Consider the following 18,084-nt stretch of genomic DNA (forward strand, 5'->3'; position numbering starts at 1 on the left):
AAAAGATGAAAAAAATTATCTCAACACGCTTCAAACGTGACAAAATATTGAGATTACCCGTCAAGGACTTCAGACATTTTAAATGAAACTTATCTTGCAATTATGCACTACCTTCTAAGCAAACAACTGAGACTTGCACACGTGACGAGTTATTGTTAAATAGTATAATAGGCAAACAGAAAAATTGTTCAAACAACAAAAACAAGAAGCAAAAAAATAAAATAAATATGCAAGTAGTTTACCTCTGATGCAAAATATCATGTGGCAGTGGCAATCATTTTACAACTCAATGACAGGCCTCCTCAAATGAACTTCCAGACTACGTTTTGAAGTTTACGACCACTTAAAGTTGTCTAGTCATCTTATGTGAGCGTTCTTAAGGAAGGTAGTAACAGATCTTTCTGTGTTACCTTCCTAAGGCAGTTGCCTATACATCAGCAGGGGCAATTAAGCTATTGAATCCTGGTCATTAAAATATACTCACATACACCTGCCACGAGTAATTTAGTCATTTACTAACCATTACTCATTTAAACCTATTTAAGGTAGGACCTACAATATAAACTACGAGAAGTCTTCTACCCTCTCATCCCTAGATTTTTTCCCCAACTCATATTTTAGTCTTCCTTTTTTTTTCACTCGACAAAGAACGGAGAACCTGGTCCATCCACCTACTTCTCTCCTCTCTCCAATTGGGTATCCCTCTCATCAGAACAAGGGAAACTCAGAAGTACCAGTTAGGGCAATTTGCGGTTGTTCTTGTACAACAACTAAAACTCTCATCTCGCTCACATTTTACACAATCCACAGATCAATTGATCTAGGCACCAAATGTTCGCTGAATACTGCTGTTCAGTTCCCATTTCATCTTCAAGGGAAACTTCCTAAGACGCATTGTCCAATTGTCGATTATCCCTGTTCACCACACCGTACCACCACCTATTGCTGTCCAATCGTTTGAGCTAATTCCCATAACTAATTATGAAATGTTTTGTAAGACCTTTTCGGAAGCAAGGATTGACATAGGAACAAACAAAAATAAATAAATCATTTTCAAAAATGATAAAAATTAAAATCTATCAGAAAATGATCTATATAAAGAATAAAGTGCTTTGGAAAATAAGGGTTGTTTTTAGTTCATCTGTAAACAAAATTTAAAACCTAGGTTACATGTACACGCCATATTTTGAAAAAAATCTGTGTCAGATCCGTATCCACGTGTCCGTGTAGGACACATATTATATTTAATTTACCTTGAATTTCGGATTTATCATCTAATTTAATAAATTTATAATTATTAAAAAATTAATTAATTATTCCTATCCGTGTCCCCGTGTCGATCTTCAACTGCTCGCCGTATCCGTGTCGGACACCGACAAGCATGCCCGTGTCCGTGTCAATGTAACCTAATTTAAAACGCATTAGAATAACTTTTTTCAGTTAAATATAGAGAACTGCTAGCGCTCTACTCCTTTTAAGGTAGAACCCTCCTACCCCACTACGGACAAAAATAAACAACAGGACAATACTTATACCAGTTAGCCTTCTTTCTTTCCAAACTCTCTCATCCTCTATTGCCTTTACGGATTTTTTTTTCAAATGAGAAAACTCTCTTTCTCCCTAGCTATCTCCCAGATCTTGACATGAACCATCACCAGATCAGGCAGCATTGGATTCATATTGTTCAAAGACGTATATATCATTTCCAATCATCCATTTTGTTGTTTAATTGAGATTTGCATGGATCCCTTCTTTCTGGTTTGAGCAAATAAAAGAAGTCTACAAACCCAAAATCAAATTTGTTTGAAACTTTAGATTAACTTATTCTAAGGTTCAATTCTTGATGTATGAACTCTGTCCCACGTTTGATATGACGAAATTAAGTTACATCTTTTTACAGTGGGATTAGACTCCGAGGAGGCGAGGGAGACACACTAGGACAAAGCTTTCATTTGGTTTTCGCTTTAGTTCTCCTTTTATGCAGTCTCTAGTTTCTCAAAATGTTAAGTACGTGTGATGTCTTCTTCTCCAGACATCACCACACCATAATAGGATATTTACAACATGCACTTTTTTTGTTTTGCAACGGTTATTTACCGTTAGCAAGTTACCAACGTTAAATAAGCGCTGGCAATGTTGTAAAGCGTTGTTTTATTTGGGTGAATTTTCCGGATTTAATTGCCAACGCTTAAAAATCGTTGGAGAAGTGTTACAAATTAAAAACTTGAAAATTTCGCGAAAGAGGGAAACAAAAAAAAATCGTACTCTATTATTTTGGTGGAAATATAAAACATAACTTTCTTTCTGTCCTCTCGCTCTCTCTCACCGCCGCATTTCAAGAGCCCTAAAATTGAAATTCTTTTTCCTCAAAATAATCGTCTCAATCCAATCCAGTTTAATATTATCATCTCGATCTAATTATCATCTTGATCCAATCCTGTTTACAGACCAATCCAGTATATATTCTGTCTTGATTCCTGCAGAAACAAGACCGGGTTTTGTTGATTATTGGGAATTTACTAGTTGTTGTTCATTAGTTTTAGTTGGAATCCAAAGAAAAGCACGAGGTACGTACATTATTGTAAAATTTTATTTTAAAGATATGATTTTATTTTTTTAATTGTGAATTTGGGTCTGGACTTTTGTTTTTATCTATGCATGTGTGAGAATTGTTGAAAATTTTGAATTTTTTAAGGAGAGTTTTTGTTTGTGGTTTGTGTTTAGAATTATATCATAATTTCTTGGTTACTTTTAACGAACATGTCTAGTTAGAGGGTGAAAATCAGGAAGCAACTAAGTAAATTCAAAACTCAAATATTTAATTAAGGAAAAGTTACTTTAACAAATGACAGCAATCGGAAAGCAAAAAAAAAAAAAAAAAAAAAAAAAAAAATATGCATCGAGTACATTACTACACTCTTGAGCGAGTTCTAATACAAACGTAGCAGCATACATCCTTCAAAAGTAAAGTGTCCTCACCAATTAAAATGACAGAAAGTCGCAGTCACAAATTGGTACCAAGCAGGGAAATTGTGGTACAAATAAAGTGCCTTCATCTCCCGAAGCTGCAAAAGAATGAAGTATCCATCAGGTTGATAGACAAAAAAAGTAAAAATGGATATTAGCATTGACTTTACTGCATGAGATGTCTTAATAAAAGAAACATAGCTTACAGTACATGAAACCAATGATCAGCGACAAATATTCCAAGGTTAACTAGTATAATCCAGAATATCCCAGTCACGCCCTTTCCAGGTTTCTTTTTCCCATCACTCTTTCCAAGTTCCAACTTTGATACCAAGTCTTGTAAAAAGTAAAAATTAATCACAATATCATTCATTTTTCCAAGTAAATTAGTGAGAGAAGTAAAGAAGGAAGTACCTGAGTCGTTGAAGTTGCAGACGTGGCGAAATCTGACCGGGGAGCTGAGAAGAGTGTTTATGTTTGTGTTGAGGAGTCTTGGGGGTGAATTGAGTGAAGGAGAAATGGTGGGAAATTTGAATGGAGGAGGATGAGGAAAGATGAAAGAAAGTATGAGTGGGATTTTCTTCATAGTTGCTGGAGCAATAAACTATGAAGAAAATATTTGGCATTCACAAAACTTTAATCAAAACAGTAGCCTTTTTTTGTTTTCTTTGCATAGTGATGAGTGTGTTGGGTTAATGGTTGATAAAGAATCTGAACATATGCCTAGACATGATTATTTAACAAGGTTCAAAGGTGGGGATTTAGATTTGGGTTTGAGAATGGAGGCTGTTGAATGGATTTCCAAAGTTGGTTATGTGAAATGATTTTTTTTTTTCTTTTTTTTTTATGAAATGGGATTTCTTTTCTATTAGATTTATGATTTATCTGAATTTGGAACCAATTAATATAATTTTATGTTTAGAATTATATCATAAGTTTGTGGTTTATGTATATCATAAATTATACATATGAAAAGTGAAAGTATGAGAAGATAACAAAGTACTCGTGGACGTCACTGAACATAAACTACACCTTAAACCACCACATTTGTTTGCTCACATTGGAATTGGTTCAACTATCTACTGCTGAAAATCTGAAAGTTCAAATCACGAACACAGAGTAATCTCAAGACGCGTCTATCTTGAAGAGGCCAAGTGTCTTTTGTAATTGTGAAGTAGAGAAATTCTTCATCAATGCATGCTCATACAAACGGAAATAGACTTTGAAAGATTAATGAATTATTGACTACTTAATGGTTTGTGTTTAGAATTTATCAAATAATCTCTTAAGTACGATGATGTTCGTCTGTTGTCTCCTCTTTTTTTTTTACTGAAATGATCATCATTTAAAGATTCTGTTTTAAGAGTAAGTTTATAGTTACAGCTATTTGCTCTGCCTTTGAATAGATCTTCTCATGTGTGATGGGTTGCCAGACACTGTCGGTCTAATTTTTACCAGATTCTAGCATATCAACGCTGTCGATTTGTGTTTTGGGTATTCCATTGCTAACTTAAGTGCAAGGTAAATTAAGCCCTGGTGTTTGGTGAAAATAAACTCCACACCATGCTTGTGAACCTCATAAAATTTCAAGTCAGTTGAAATAAGGGGTTTGACTTGCTTAGTTTTGTGGAATTCTAAAACAGAAATAGAAGGGAACCATCAATCGACATGAGTGAAAACAATAATGTCTTCTATATTAAATTTTGAAAATACGTTATTTCAAGAATCTCAGGCAAATCTTTAAAATACCCAAAATCCGCTATAGACTTCACGTTGCATGCAAGAGTTTTCGGGTGATGCTTATGTAACCATAACGCCGCAGTGAAGAACCCTTCTTTATCAGATTTTCCAACCCCACGAACACCTCGAAGATGACAGATTAGTTTTAGAGTAGTTAACTCGCTGTGCTTCCATGCTAACGATAACCGTTCTACAAGATTTTGAGGTGGGGTGTCAGGGACAATGTGGAAAAGGAAATCCAGGCATGGATTGCCTGTAGACATGAAAGTTGGCGATAGGTTTTCAATTAATCCCCTGGGTGGGTTTGGTTCGTTGAAATCTTGCATGAAAGTGTCGTCCATGTTGGAAGAACACGATGATGAAGGGTTGTTTTCATGGAGTTTTGGTGGGCCTATGAGTTGAAACGAAGGAGCAGCCATGTTTTGGTTTTCTGTGTTGATGAATTTGAGGAGAGATCTCGTTTTCTTGTTTTGGTGAAATCAATCGAGGAGAGTTGTGAGATGCTGTGATTTTTTTGGGCTAGTTTTATAGAGGTTTGGAATGCGTGGGCGAGTGATTTTTTGCTTCCAGCGGGATTTGCTCCAAGAGCTCCAAGCGAAACAGGAACCAACCACGTGTCTACTAAAAAGAGATTGACAGTTATCAAATTCCTTTTCCTTAGAAAAAACTTCCTGATTTGCCCCCACTAAAAATAGAAATAAATAAAAAGAAAAATAATTAAAAAAATCTCATTGTAAAATATATAGGAGTTCTTTCCATCATTAGCTAAAGATTTTTTTTATCTTTTTTAGTTTGAAAGAAGTGTCACTAGTTCAGCACTTCAAGTTTTTTATTCTTTTTTTTTCTCCCAATAATTAAGACCAAAAACTAGATTTTGTAACTGGTTAAGTTTTTTTCTTTTATTTTTTTAAGGTTGGGGGTAAATCAGGAAGCATATATTAAGGTGGAAATTTGATAACTGTTGATCCCTTTTCAGTGGACACTTGGTTGGTTTCTGTTTCCCTTGGAACTCTTGGAGCAAATCCCGCTGGGAGCAAAAAATTACTCTGCGTGGGCTCCAAGGAAATTGCTTGGGCCCAAGGAGAAACTTAAGGCTAATGGGAATTGGACACGTGGATATTAATAGTCAGTATGATTTTATAACTGTTGGTTGGTGTTTCTATAAAACGGGTTCTAACTCTGCAGCTCGTAATTTACCTGCTAAATGCATTGCAATTTGCACATTTGACCGATTAAAACCATGGATTTTCTTTTCATATGTACTTAGGTGTACAACAAAAGGAACATTACAATATTACATTAGGTAGCTGGAATGTAAGACCTGTACACTTAATTTGTGGAAAATGGATCTAATTTATTAAAATTTATTGTGATTTGTGAGACAGGCTATTGAAAAGAATGTTGCAAGTGAAAAGAATGTTGTAAGTGAAAAGAACTAAGGACTGTTTGACTGATAGGAAAGAATTTTACACGTTCGTTTAATAAGCCTAGAACTTCATTTCTCCTTCGCTCTGCTGATTATGTATGTATCTATGCTGCCTTCACTGCTAGTTAGCTTAGCTTTATTTGTTAGGAAGTTTTAGTTGTATATTTGTATTTGAATATTGTCTCTTACTTTTACAGTGTTAAAAAGCAGGAGCATACATCATTACAGAACTTGACTGAATACTAGCTGATCTACTCATTCCAGGTAATTTTAATACTTGCTTCTTGAAGAAATAGTTTGCCTCTTATCTGTATGACTGTATCTGGTTAATTAACCAACCAGCCTGGCTGATACACGCACAAAAACACAGTTGTGAGATGTTGGATCTTTAACTTCTCTTTAGATAACAACTAACTCAGGGATGGTCAGTCTCCACATCCTCATATGTAGTTGCTACTTGCTAGTAGATTAACTTAGTAGATCATCACATGATTGCAGATTGATCTAGAATACATGAACCCCCAGAGATTTGATAGAAACTCTACTTCAGTATAAATAATTAGCTAGAAAATGTCAAAACTATAATAAGGATTTGCACCCCCATTTTTTTTTTCATGAAAATATACAAATTTAATATACACGATTGTTTCAACGCATTAATACTAGGAGCAGGAGCATATGCAACTCATAATTGATCATATAAGGGTGCAATAATAGAAATTATGAAAAAAAAATGGGGGTGCGAAAATATGTTTTTTTAAGAATATATTTTCAAAATATGATGTCTTATGTTCTTGTTTGTTTAGTCTTATTATGGTTATAAGGTTATGTTCTTGTTTTAAGAATTCTAGATATTAGGTGCTCATCAGCTAACGGGAGTCCAAAGTCTACAACTATTGTTCATAAAAACCAGACGCGCGCATTCTTTAACTACGGCCTACGAGTGACCTTAAGTGTACGCTGGATGGCAAACTTGGTTCGGCAAACTTGGTTCCAAACTTTATTTAAGTAATATATACTCATCCCAAAAAAATACAACATTAAATATTATATACTACCTAACATCAGCCATCATTCCATCAACGCATTTTAGTTACAAACATGCATTATTAAGTCCACTACCATACTAAAATCATACTTTTGCCATTTTCTTATAACAAGCTATGACACCTTCCAACTAACATTATCCTAACAAATAAATAACAGCAAAAAGACAAATATACCCTACTAATCATTTTCAGTTCTTTCTAAATTTATGAAAATGAGTAACTGACAACTGAACTCTAGTACGATATTTCCATCTCTAATAATGAGTAACTGACAACTGGACTATGTTTCCAGCTTAGTGCATTTGTCCGTTGTAGTGAATGCTAAAGTTACTTTTACAAGACTGTAACTTAATCTCTTTTCATTGAAGCAGTTTATCACATAGTGAACCCAATATTGCCAACACTTTTTGGCGTCGAAGTCGGAGGAAAGTTATTGCGGAACAACGGACCGCTAGTTCAAGGTCTCTCTTTCTCACCCTCTTTTTTTTTCATTATTATAATTACTTTGTTAAATTTCTATTAGTACAAGTCTATTTGCTTTGCTTATGTAAGTTATGCCCTGATACATTTGAATACTTCAAGAAATATTGGAAATTACGCCCCGCTTTGTTTGATATGACAAGAATTTTAGAACTTCCATTTCAAACTGTTGTGAGGTAAATAATTGGTATAAATCCACGGGCCTTTCCACTCATTTCCAATCGGTTTTCAGTTGGCTGCTCCAAAGTTTGTATGGTATGAGAGCAGGCTATGTTTGCTAAATGCTCCATGTCACACATTAGAATAAAAGTCCATGTTTTAGGGTCAAGTCCCCCCACACATGAGGGGGCGTGTTGAGATAAATAGTCCCACATCGGTAGTTTAAAGCCGTGTATCAAAATATAATATAAATATGGTGATTTATAGAAAAGTTTATTCATCATTTGCATCAACACTAATTATTCCTTCAAATACTAATCACCGTTGGTTATTTGGTGATATTCAATGGTTAAGTCTTTCTTTTGGCTAGATATGACTTATGAGAAGTTATGTTTGAAGGTAAAAAATGGTATATTCTAAATATACAATGAGTCGTTGATATAGGAATCTATTTGCTTTTGTGTCTTTCTCTCTTGATTTGTTTATAAAGTGGCTTGAGAACTAGGGTGTGTTTGATTGCATGAGGGAATTTGCACCACTGAATCCCACATTTTAGTGCAATTCTCAAGAGATAGGAATCATATATAGGTAAGTATGGAAAACTTTAATTTTGACATCCTCAAGAACGTCTACGGAGAAGTTGTATGGGAATTCTTATATTAGGAGGGCATGAAAGACTTTTCTAAGGGAAATGATCCTTTGATTGGTAATCTCCTATTTACTCGTTAGTTTTTCTTTTTCGATCGATAAAGGTCTTGTATGTGAATTGCTATTGAATCAGGTTCATTTGTATATCTGATGAGATTTGCATAAGTGAGCTAATTCATAATATATTTATGTGGACTTTTGGAAATTTATTTTTGAGTCATGGGTACAGGTCCCTTTACATGTAAGACCTATCACTCGTGCAAGTTCTTTCTTAGCTTGATAGATCATTTTGTTGTCGTTCGGTGTATTGTGTAGGGTATCGATTTTATGAAAGGAAAAACAAGAAGGCCAAAAGAATTGCTTCCCAATCTAATGAGTCATGCTCACTTCAAGCTCCTTGTTAAGGTAAAAACTTAAACCTCACTCTCTATTTTCTCAATTTTCAACTCATCAAGTTACTACAAGGTTTTCTTTTTATTCACCGATTTTATGTAATCATTGTGTATGTCGTCGAGATATGGGAGTAGACAACAAATGGTCTATCTTTGAGGGGGTCAAGTATTTAATTAATTGCATCAATTTAATTAGTATGATTGTTTTTCTGAGTTCATTATTTGTTTTGTGATTTTTTTTGGAATTAGATGGGCTTTGTGGAGCGGCACTAGGATTTATATTTAGTGAAGACATCGTCACTAATGCTTGTTATTGCATTTTGAAGATTCGGAATTGCTTGGAAAATCGTATAGAAATTTGTAACTCTTAGTAAATCTGAATTTGTAACCCTCAAAACTCTTTTGAAGTTATATATATGATTCAATGAATATAATATTTTTTTCATGTGTTTGCTTGTGTTTATTTTACTTGTCAAATGGTGTGAAAAAGTATTGGTAATTTTATTTGCATCTATATGAAACCAGGAGGTGCAGGTTTAGGGCATGAAAAAAATTAAAATAAATTTTTTAACTATATCAATACATTAGTAACGGTTGTAAACCGTTGCAAAGCAAAAAATAAATATTAAAGCATCATCAATAATCGTTACAAATCAAACTACGCAACGCTTTTTAACCGTTAATAATAGTCACTTTGCAACGGTTAATAACCGTTGGAAAATTTTGTTTGCAACGCTTTTAACCGCTCAAAATTTCTAACACTTTACCCACTTCCTTTTACAATGTTTAAAAGCGTTCGCGAAAATTATTCGCGCGGCTTTTTGCCGCTTCAAATAGCCTTGTTATGGTGTAGTGTATTGAAGGTATATGTATTATAAGGTGAGAGAAGTATGAAGTTTGTGACGGGGTCAAGTATTTAATTAATTGCATCAATTTAATTAGTATGATTGTTTTTCTGAGTTCATTATTTGTTTTGTGATTTTTTTGGAATTAGATGGGCTTTGTGGAGCGGTACTAGGATTTATATTGAGTGAAGACATCGTCACTAATGCTTGTTATTGCATTTTGAAGATTCGGAATTGCTTGGAAAATCGTATAGAAATTTGTAACTCTTAGTAAATCTGAATTTGTAACCCTCAAAACTCTTTTGAAGTTATATATATGATTCAATTAATATAATATTTTTTTCATGTGTTTGCTTGTGTTTATTTTACTTGTCAAATGGAAAAAGTATTGGTAATTTTATTTGCATCTATATGAAACCAGGAGGTGCAGGTTTAGGGCATGAAAAAAATTAAAATAAATTTTTTAACTATATCAATACATTAGAAACGGTTGTAAACCGTTGCAAAGTAAAAAATAAATATTAAAGCATCATCAATAATCGTTACAAATCAAACTACGCAACGCTTTTTAACCGTTAATAATAGTCACTTTGCAACGGTTAATAACCGTTGGAAAATTTTGTTTGCAACGCTTTTTAACCGTTCAAAAATTTCTAACACTTTACCCACGCCCTATTTACAATGTTTAAAAAGCGTTGCGAAAATTATTCATAGAACGGCTTTTTGCCGTTCAAATAGCCTTGTTATGGTGTAGTGTATTGAAGGTATATGTATTATAAAGTGAGAGAAGTATGAAGTTTGTGACCGGGGTGTCAAGTATTTAATTAATTGCATCAATTTAATTAGTATGATTGTTTTTCGAGTTCATTATTTGTTTTGTGATTTTTTGAATTAGATGGGCTTTGTGGAGCGGTACTAGGTAGGGGTGGGAATTTGGCCCTAACGACCTAACCCGCCCCGACCGACCCAGACCACTAAGCCCTATAAAGCCCTCACAACTAAAGCCCTCACAGAGTTTAGGGCGGGCCCGCCCTAATGCGCTTTCTAGGCGGGGCTAGGGTTAAGATTCTAAAACATAGGCCCGACCCTAACCAAGCCCTAACCGCCCCTGCTTCATACTTTCACTATAAATACACATACCATAATTGTCCAACTCTTTTGTTAAATATTTTCAATTAAAATAACATTGTCCTTTGTAATTTATCACTTACACCCAATGGTACTTTTGATAACTTGTTTTATATAACAAAAACTTGTCAACTTAGCGCCATGAAGAACAATGAGCACTAGCCTAATAAAAAATAAGACTTTATTCCTTTGATCATCAAGTCAAAGTCCATAACTTATTATTCTCAATTTCTTTTCTCACTTATTTCTTATAAATTATATTTTTATTCACATCCAAGCCAAGTCTAAAACTAAAGGTTTCCTTCCACAGTCCACACCATTAAAGCAAAATACAGAGCACACTACAACAGAACAGCACTTTTGTGACGGCTGGGAGGCGTCAGAATTATTTTTTGTGACGCCTCCAAGGCGTTGGAATTTAGGCGTCTCTATTGGTGTCAGAATTATTTGTGACGCCAAGGTGCCGTCACAATTGCTAATTTACTGACGCCTGTACGCCGTCACTAAATATGCATTACTAACGCCTATACGCCGTCACTAAATATGAATTACTGACGCCTGTACGCCGTCACTAAACGTGCATTACTAACGCCTATACGCCGTCACTAAATATGAATTACTGACGCCTGTACGCCGTCACTAAACGTGCATTACTAACTTTATCGCCGTCACTATTGAACTTTCGAATCTCTCCAAAATCAAGGCTATAACTTGGCCAAAAACAAATTAACCTTCGATTGCCAAGAATTATAAATTTGCAATTTTTTTAAAAGGCTTCGACGCCAAAGTCCACAAAATTATTATATATTTGAAAAAAAATAATATTTGTTTTTGGTTTCCATCCTAATATTTACCTTATCCCACCTTCCCCTCCAATTTAACTGTACAAGAGAGGAATATCATAATCTAAAACACAGACCAATATGTACGCAGCAGCATTTCTTCATTTACATTAAGCCACAATTAGCTGGAGCGACCATTACAAATTTCCCATAACAGCTTTACATTAAGCCACATTGGGCATGGGCATGTATGATCTCTGAGTCCTTAAACCCACATGTCCACTCTCCATCCCCTTTTTGTTCCATGAAGATCCATACGCACTCGGCCCTCTGGGAGGATCAATGGGAAAGCCGATCCAAAGATCCTCTTGTGGATTGTATTTCTCATTTGTTGCTTTTTGGGTTTGATTTGTGGTCAGCCGCTTCGAAAATGCCATAGAAGTCAAGAGAGAGGTAAAGGAAAGGTAAAATAAGGCGAAGACTTCAATCAAATTGATAAACAAATATAAAAAGGGCCAACTCTAATAACATGATGAAGACATGGACATACTTGTAATGAGATTTGTAACTTCGGCATTCACATTTGGATCTGGCTGCTTGCGGTTGGAGTTTCTCGAATCCCTCCTCCCATATTCGATTCACGGCCTTTAACGTAGTTTGCTCTTTGCCCTGCATAAATATCATCGGGTTCGATCTGGTGCGGTAGAGAAAATAATTGCATGATAGAAAGAAAATAGTAACACTTTGTGCCTTTTGTGGAAGAGGTTGCAGTCCTCAGATTAGTGTTCTGGATCTTCCTTTTCATTTTCATATTCAAAACAGGGCAGAAGAGCTTCTAGCTACCATCTAAAACCATCTATGAGGACTCTACCTTTTCATATTCCTTTTCATTTTCATTTCCAGAACAAAAGAATGACATAAGCTGAAATAAATTAATTATTACATACCTTCTCACAAGGCATATTATTGGGCGTTCGCCTCTATAGTGATCCCAACAGTACTCATATCTTCACATGGTGAGGGACCTCCCAACATAAAGACTATTTGCAAAATGGATCAGGAAAAAAGTATTGATATCTATACTGATTGCCTACATAGGTTCGATCAATCAATGGGTTTCAATAGGGTATTATAATAGACAAAGGCAAGCTATTAAAAGAATCTCAATTTGTGCTAAAAAAAACCTTTTGATCACAACCTGTATCAATGTTAACGAAATTATGCATAAATAGTATGGTATGTTGGCATATATGGGAACTTCATATAAAAAACAACTCGTACGGAAGTTCTAACTTGATATGATTTATTTTATTAAATGTAGCATAAACAAATAATAGCAGCCTAAACACCAATTATGCGGATGTTCTAACCTTGGAACTGCAATTTTGTAAGACGGTACTTGCATAGTAAATAAAATATTAGGTGAAAGTGGGACAATTTTCACCTCTGAAAATGCCAACCTATCGGCAGCATCATTTGTCCATTCAAATAATCGAGTCACCTGGCGGGTGAATTTCAAGACCGAAACAGGGACTGTTGTTACATTTGCATCTTGCCCAGCAAGCCTCTCACATAAAGTTATCACCTACCACCAAGAAATAAAAATGTTAATACGGAGAAGCTTCCCACCTTCCCTAACAAGCTACAATCAAATGTCTCAAACGCTTGAAACAGATGCCATTTTAAGGAGCAGAATCTATCCAGAGCAAAAACATAAATCTCAGCATACATGAAAAAAACTATCACAATACTTTATTTTACCTCCTGGGTGGTCCACGCCCGAGGCCCCGCAAATGTTAAAAGAGTCTTAGCAATCTTTTCATTGCGTAAAGCAATCAAAGTTAATCGAGCTATATCCTGAGATGGACAAGAAGCACATTTATATAACATTGAGAACATTATGATCTCCTTCAAAAACTAACTAAACTTAATGCAACCAAGAGGACATCCGTTAACCTGGGTATCCATGTAAGCAATTCGTGTTGGTGCATCTGTTCCCCACACAGATTTTTCTTCTAGTATTGGTACCGCATACTGTCCAATCAGTCCCTATAGGAACCCACAACACACATTAGTAGTTGCATCATGTTCTGTGAAAATATATTTTCAGTTTACTATTTCAAAGATCACTTGAAGGACTACACACAGATCCATGATTTTATAGAGCTCTTTTCAAAAGTCGTGAATAGACAGGCTTAATAACTACGTAAGGCCTACGGAAGTCCACTTTTTGTCTGTAAACACCCACACACGGCAGAACAATCTACAACTAACTTTTTGGAAAAGAATATCTGTTTTGAGGACCGTAACTAAAGGTGATGGTGACAATCCAGGAAATAAAACCCAAGTGAAGCATTTGAAGATGATATATTCCAGTTCAAGCAATAAGATCATAAAAGAGCATGTCAAGAGTTTACTGCATAGATGGTACCTGCATAAAGCCGCATAGTCGAATTATGATGTAGTTCAGACCAGAATCCTGTATAAACTTCTCAGTGCAATACTTGATTTCCATTAGTGGTACTTCTGGATGCTTGTCGCAGTTGTGGATAGAATAGAATACATACTTTTGAATTCCCATTGCCTTTGCACATTGTATTAGAGCAACTTTTCCTTCCCAGTCTACCTACATAGACATAAGAAAATAAGAATCTCCGTCTCTCCATCATGTGACCAAAATAAAATCACGAAACTCTACACTAAAATGCACAGGGATGTCAGAATAGCAAAGCTTGACAAACAGAGAGATGTATATAGCGAGAGCAGATACTCTCCGAGCGGGACAAGCTGACGAAGTCAAATATACAACGATACTTTTGAGAATAGACATGTCCTTTTTCCAACTTAACAGTGTCGAGCCATTTCAATCATTTCTGCATGCAATACGAGAGAAACTGAAGCTCCAAATTGAAATACTGCTCCCTTCTATCAAACGCTTCTCAGCTAATTTATGTTCTACAATAGAATAAGATACAAGTTCCAAAAATGATTACCTTTTTTATAGGCTCTTCCGGACGTCCAGTTGCACAATCAATCACTGTATGGACACCAATCAGAGTTGCAGGAATGCTCTCTGGTTTGCTTAAGTCTGCCTGTTTAAGTATCATTAGAATTTGGTCCAAATCTCAGCATCAACTTCAAACTAAGATAACTTGTCCCATAAGAAATTTGCAGAGTAACTTAATTGTGGAACTTACATTGACAACAGTGGCACCCCAATCACGAAGAAAATCAGCAGGAGCTGGGCGAGGCCTAACAAGACACCTAACCTCATAGCCTTCATCTAAATCCCGCCTCACAATCTGTCGGCCCAGTGTTCCAGTAGCACCAACCACTAGTATACTTGTTGGCCTAACCGGGGTTCCTGGGGCCAAATTTGTTGCAGCAGCACTGCATTTTATTGTTACTGAAGATTTGCCTGAGAAACAAAACATATACTTTGAGATAATTCAATGGTAGTAAAGGTGGACACTTTAAATTGGACCAATTAAGAGTTTTCTGCGAATGATTTTCATGTCCAGCACCGACTAACTACACCAAAGAGAAACCATCGAAGCTCTAGATTTTGAACATTGGGAGGAAAAAAAATGTTACCTTGGTAGCTTCTTTCACTTTGAATAAATTATATAACCACCGATACTATCAGAAGTCACCAACCAATAATACAGCTCATACTGAATGTCACTTAAATGCTAAAAGATATCATCTACCACTACTTAAATATCGGTTTACATTAATGCTACAATCAATGACAAGCAAATAACTTCTCAATTAATTCAATCAGAAAAAAAGTATTTAAGACGGAATTTGGCAGAGAGAATACTTACAGATTCCAAATGAGAGTAAGGAACTTGACGAGTTAACATCTCCAAGACAGTGCAGCCAAGACTCCATATATCAGCTGCAAGCCCATAGCCATGACTCTTCCTGTTGACAACCTACATTTCACAAAATGTATTATGACTTAACAAAACATTACATACATTATTCATGAATTCAAAAGGCAGATCATCCATGCATTGATTGGTATTGAACAATTAAACCTGACTTCCCCAATCAGATTGAAGTACTGACAATTCCCCACCTAATGCAGAGTGTAAAATGGCATAAAAAAAATGCTCACCTCAAAAGCCATCCGAATGGAGTCCCTTTGCTAGACTTCACATCATTGAATTTGGTTGCCTGCGAAGGTGAACAAAAAACAATATACGTGACAAAGAACTACAATTGCTTAACAAGTTACAGGAAGCTAAGAAAGAAAGAAACCTTTGCCAATCCAAAATCTGCAAGTTTCACGATCCACCGGCATCCACCAATATAGTAGCACATTTAATATCCCCGAGATGACATAAAAAAAGAAAAGTGTGTTAGATAGAACTTAGAAGTAGAAGGGAATGTATGTTCCGAAATATTCAGGACAAAAAAATTAGTCAAATCTAAAAAGAGAACTCCGGTGCTAAATAACCAAAACACTAAGGCAAGCTTAGAAATCACTTGAGAAACTGAAACCATCGCGATCCTAACCATGTTTGAATGTTTAAAATGTTTAAAATATCGGTGGAAATTTCCACTTCCGATATATATACAATATTTTCCTTCACCGAGACGGACTCTAGGCCGAAAGCATCAATGAGATTCAGAGTTTCTCTCGATTTCTCACCTAAAGTCGGAGCGGTGGTGGTACTTCAACTTCTGCGCTAGGCGATTCCGACCACGCCTAACTTTCCTGTCTAAGTCCATCACCTGCAAAGGAGTAATAAGCATTAATAACCCAAGTAACAATGAGAAGCGTTAAACAAGATGGAATGAAACCCACCAATCTCTCGCAAAAAATCCGTATGCGAGCTCAACTTCGAACTTGGGCACATGCATCGTGTCTAGGGGACTTCTAAACTAAGAAGAAAACCAAAATGAGTCAATCCATAAAACCCATTTCGCAATAAGAAGGAATATTGTGAATTTTACCTCTCTTTGAGCATGGGATCATGAATTTTAGGGCAAGGTCCTGACACACCAGATGAAATTAATTAAACACAATTATAATTCAAGAAAAAGTAATAAAAATGAGTGTAACTGACCTAGATCAGTTCTGGTGTTGACGAACAATCAATCAATCCATGGTAGTAATACACAGTAGTCACCTTTCTCTCTCCTCCTTTATCCGGGCTTGAGACCGGCAATGCAAATTTTTTATGAGTTGCATTGGCGGAGTTAAAAAAGGGTTAGTAAACTTCTCTAAACCTGCAAAAGTAACCACAATACATATGAACAATCAATGGCAAGGAGCATACACACATATATAAACAAAAAGAGTCCATTCACTACTAAACATATCCATGAACAAAAGGTCCATATAAGACGCAAACTAACAATAGATAAACTGCTCATCCCTCGTGACTTGAGTTCCAAATTAAAAACAGAACAAAACAAACGAAATTAATCTTCATATTGCAGCCCGCCTCCAAATTTTAAAATCAAGAAGCCTCCAGCAGCCTATATCTCAGTAGATACAAAATATCATCATCTGGGACCATCATACACGGGAGCATCACCAACCAAAACATTGGTAATATAGACAACCTTTTCATCTCCCATAATATCTCTAAAATGACATTTTTGGTCGTCGGTCTTAACATACCCATTAGCCACGTGTTCACCTTTCCTCCCCAATATCTTCACATTCGGGTAAGAAGTCCTAGAAGGAGGGTTCAAAGATCCATTTCGATTAATCAAATTTGGAACTTGCTGAAAGTACGAGGGGACGAGGGGACGAAGTAGAATCAACTTCGGTTGTAGGTGTAGATGGTTGGCCATTTGTCGATCCATTAAGTTTCACATGTTCAAGAATACCCTATACACAGTGAACAACAACAATTACATAAATAAAAAGAAGTTACAATTATGGGAAAACAAGAAATAGCACACAAGTCATAACTTACCGCCATCATAGTCTCCATTCTCGTTTGGCTAGCCAAGAGGTTTCCCACTGTAGACTTCACCTCAGCTAATTCATCCTCGAGCTTCGATTTACTTGTGCTCTCCTGTTCAACTAGCTCCTCTGCGATAGCAAACGTTTGCAATTGTTTGTTGGACATGCAAGAGCTCAATCCACGAGTACGACTCCCTTTATCCTTCCCAAAAACTTGAGCCAATGGATCACATGTGATGTCGTAAACCACTTCACCCCCATGTTCACTTGCTTCTTCAGCCATCTGTTCTTCAACACTTGTAACTCGATCCTGAAATTTTTGGGGCATATACTTGAGTATGGACTGCAAGACTTAATTAAGATAAATTTTTTTACAAACTCACATAGTATTCTTGGGCACGCCCAAAAACAGTCCCATCTCGATGTTTATGACCATATTTCCAACTATCCGTGCGTCTATGCTTCTTCTCGGATTCGCTTCATCCTACATAAACAAGTATACATAGAAAGTTATTAAGTAGTAACATAGCAAATGAAAG

The 18,084-nt window shown here is 35.8% G+C and overlaps 2 protein-coding genes and 2 long non-coding RNA genes across 6 annotated transcripts; 1 reads left to right on the forward strand and 3 right to left on the reverse strand.

The window, feature by feature from the left end:
• Window positions 1–251: 251 nt before the first annotated feature.
• Window positions 252–9,309, forward strand: LOC147522174 (uncharacterized). 2 transcript variants are annotated; one of them, XR_015212482.1, is made up of 6 exons: window positions 252–2,567; window positions 6,093–6,229; window positions 6,331–6,397; window positions 7,554–7,643; window positions 8,785–8,874; window positions 9,111–9,309. It is a non-coding gene; the product is annotated as an uncharacterized LOC147522174 (long non-coding RNA). The 2 variants fall into 2 exon arrangements; XR_015212483.1 differs by lacking the exon at window positions 6,093–6,229 and having other exon boundaries at window positions 253–2,567.
• Window positions 2,801–3,752, reverse strand: LOC147522175 (uncharacterized). Of its 2 annotated transcripts, none has more exons than XR_015212481.1 (3): window positions 3,382–3,752; window positions 3,179–3,303; window positions 2,801–3,065 (listed from the first exon to the last, which is right to left on the reverse strand). It is a non-coding gene; the product is annotated as an uncharacterized LOC147522175 (long non-coding RNA). The 2 variants fall into 2 exon arrangements; XR_015212480.1 differs by having other exon boundaries at window positions 3,174–3,303; window positions 3,382–3,751.
• Window positions 9,310–12,904: 3,595 nt separating the features above from the next.
• Window positions 12,905–15,065, reverse strand: LOC147522176 (protein HIGH CHLOROPHYLL FLUORESCENCE PHENOTYPE 244, chloroplastic-like). Its single transcript, XM_086559912.1, has 6 exons — window positions 14,814–15,065; window positions 14,610–14,708; window positions 14,048–14,242; window positions 13,573–13,665; window positions 13,378–13,473; window positions 12,905–13,201 (listed from the first exon to the last, which is right to left on the reverse strand). The coding sequence occupies exons 1-6, from the start codon at window positions 15,048–15,050 to the stop codon at window positions 12,920–12,922; spliced, it is 1,002 nt and encodes a 333-aa protein (XP_086416038.1). The 5' UTR covers window positions 15,051–15,065; the 3' UTR covers window positions 12,905–12,919.
• Window positions 15,066–17,136: 2,071 nt separating this feature from the next.
• On the reverse strand, window positions 17,137–17,990 carry LOC147522177 (uncharacterized). The gene is made up of 4 exons (XM_086567302.1): window positions 17,929–17,990; window positions 17,556–17,855; window positions 17,372–17,467; window positions 17,137–17,289 (listed from the first exon to the last, which is right to left on the reverse strand). The coding sequence occupies exons 2-4, from the start codon at window positions 17,826–17,828 to the stop codon at window positions 17,137–17,139; spliced, it is 522 nt and encodes a 173-aa protein (XP_086423428.1). The 5' UTR covers window positions 17,829–17,855; window positions 17,929–17,990.
• Between the last annotated feature and the right edge of the window lie 94 nt (window positions 17,991–18,084).

The sequence above is a fragment of the Coptis chinensis genome, chromosome 1 (genome assembly GCF_015680905.1).
Source record: "Coptis chinensis isolate HL-2020 chromosome 1, ASM1568090v1, whole genome shotgun sequence".
Classification (NCBI taxonomy): Eukaryota; Viridiplantae; Streptophyta; class Magnoliopsida; order Ranunculales; family Ranunculaceae; genus Coptis; species Coptis chinensis.

Bases quoted from the DNA above. Each gene is read 5' to 3' on its own strand.
- LOC147522176 (XM_086559912.1), bottom strand. From the start codon at position 15,050: ATGTTTTGTTTCTCAGGCAAATCTTCAGTAACAATAAAATGCAGTGCT. The intron at 14,709-14,813 runs GTAAGTTCCACA...ATACTTAAACAG, and splicing joins GGGGTGCCACTGTTGTCAAT to GCAGACTTAAGCAAACCAGA. The intron at 14,243-14,609 runs GTAATCATTTTT...ATGTCTATGTAG, and splicing joins CGGAAGAGCCTATAAAAAAG to GTAGACTGGGAAGGAAAAGT.
- LOC147522177 (XM_086567302.1), bottom strand. From the start codon at position 17,828: ATGGCTGAAGAAGCAAGTGAACATGGGGGTGAAGTGGTTTACGACATC. The intron at 17,468-17,555 runs GTAAGTTATGAC...CACTGTGTATAG, and splicing joins GAATGGAGACTATGATGGCG to GGTATTCTTGAACATGTGAA. The intron at 17,290-17,371 runs GTACTTTCAGCA...CCGAATGTGAAG, and splicing joins CTTCGTCCCCTCGTCCCCTC to ATATTGGGGAGGAAAGGTGA.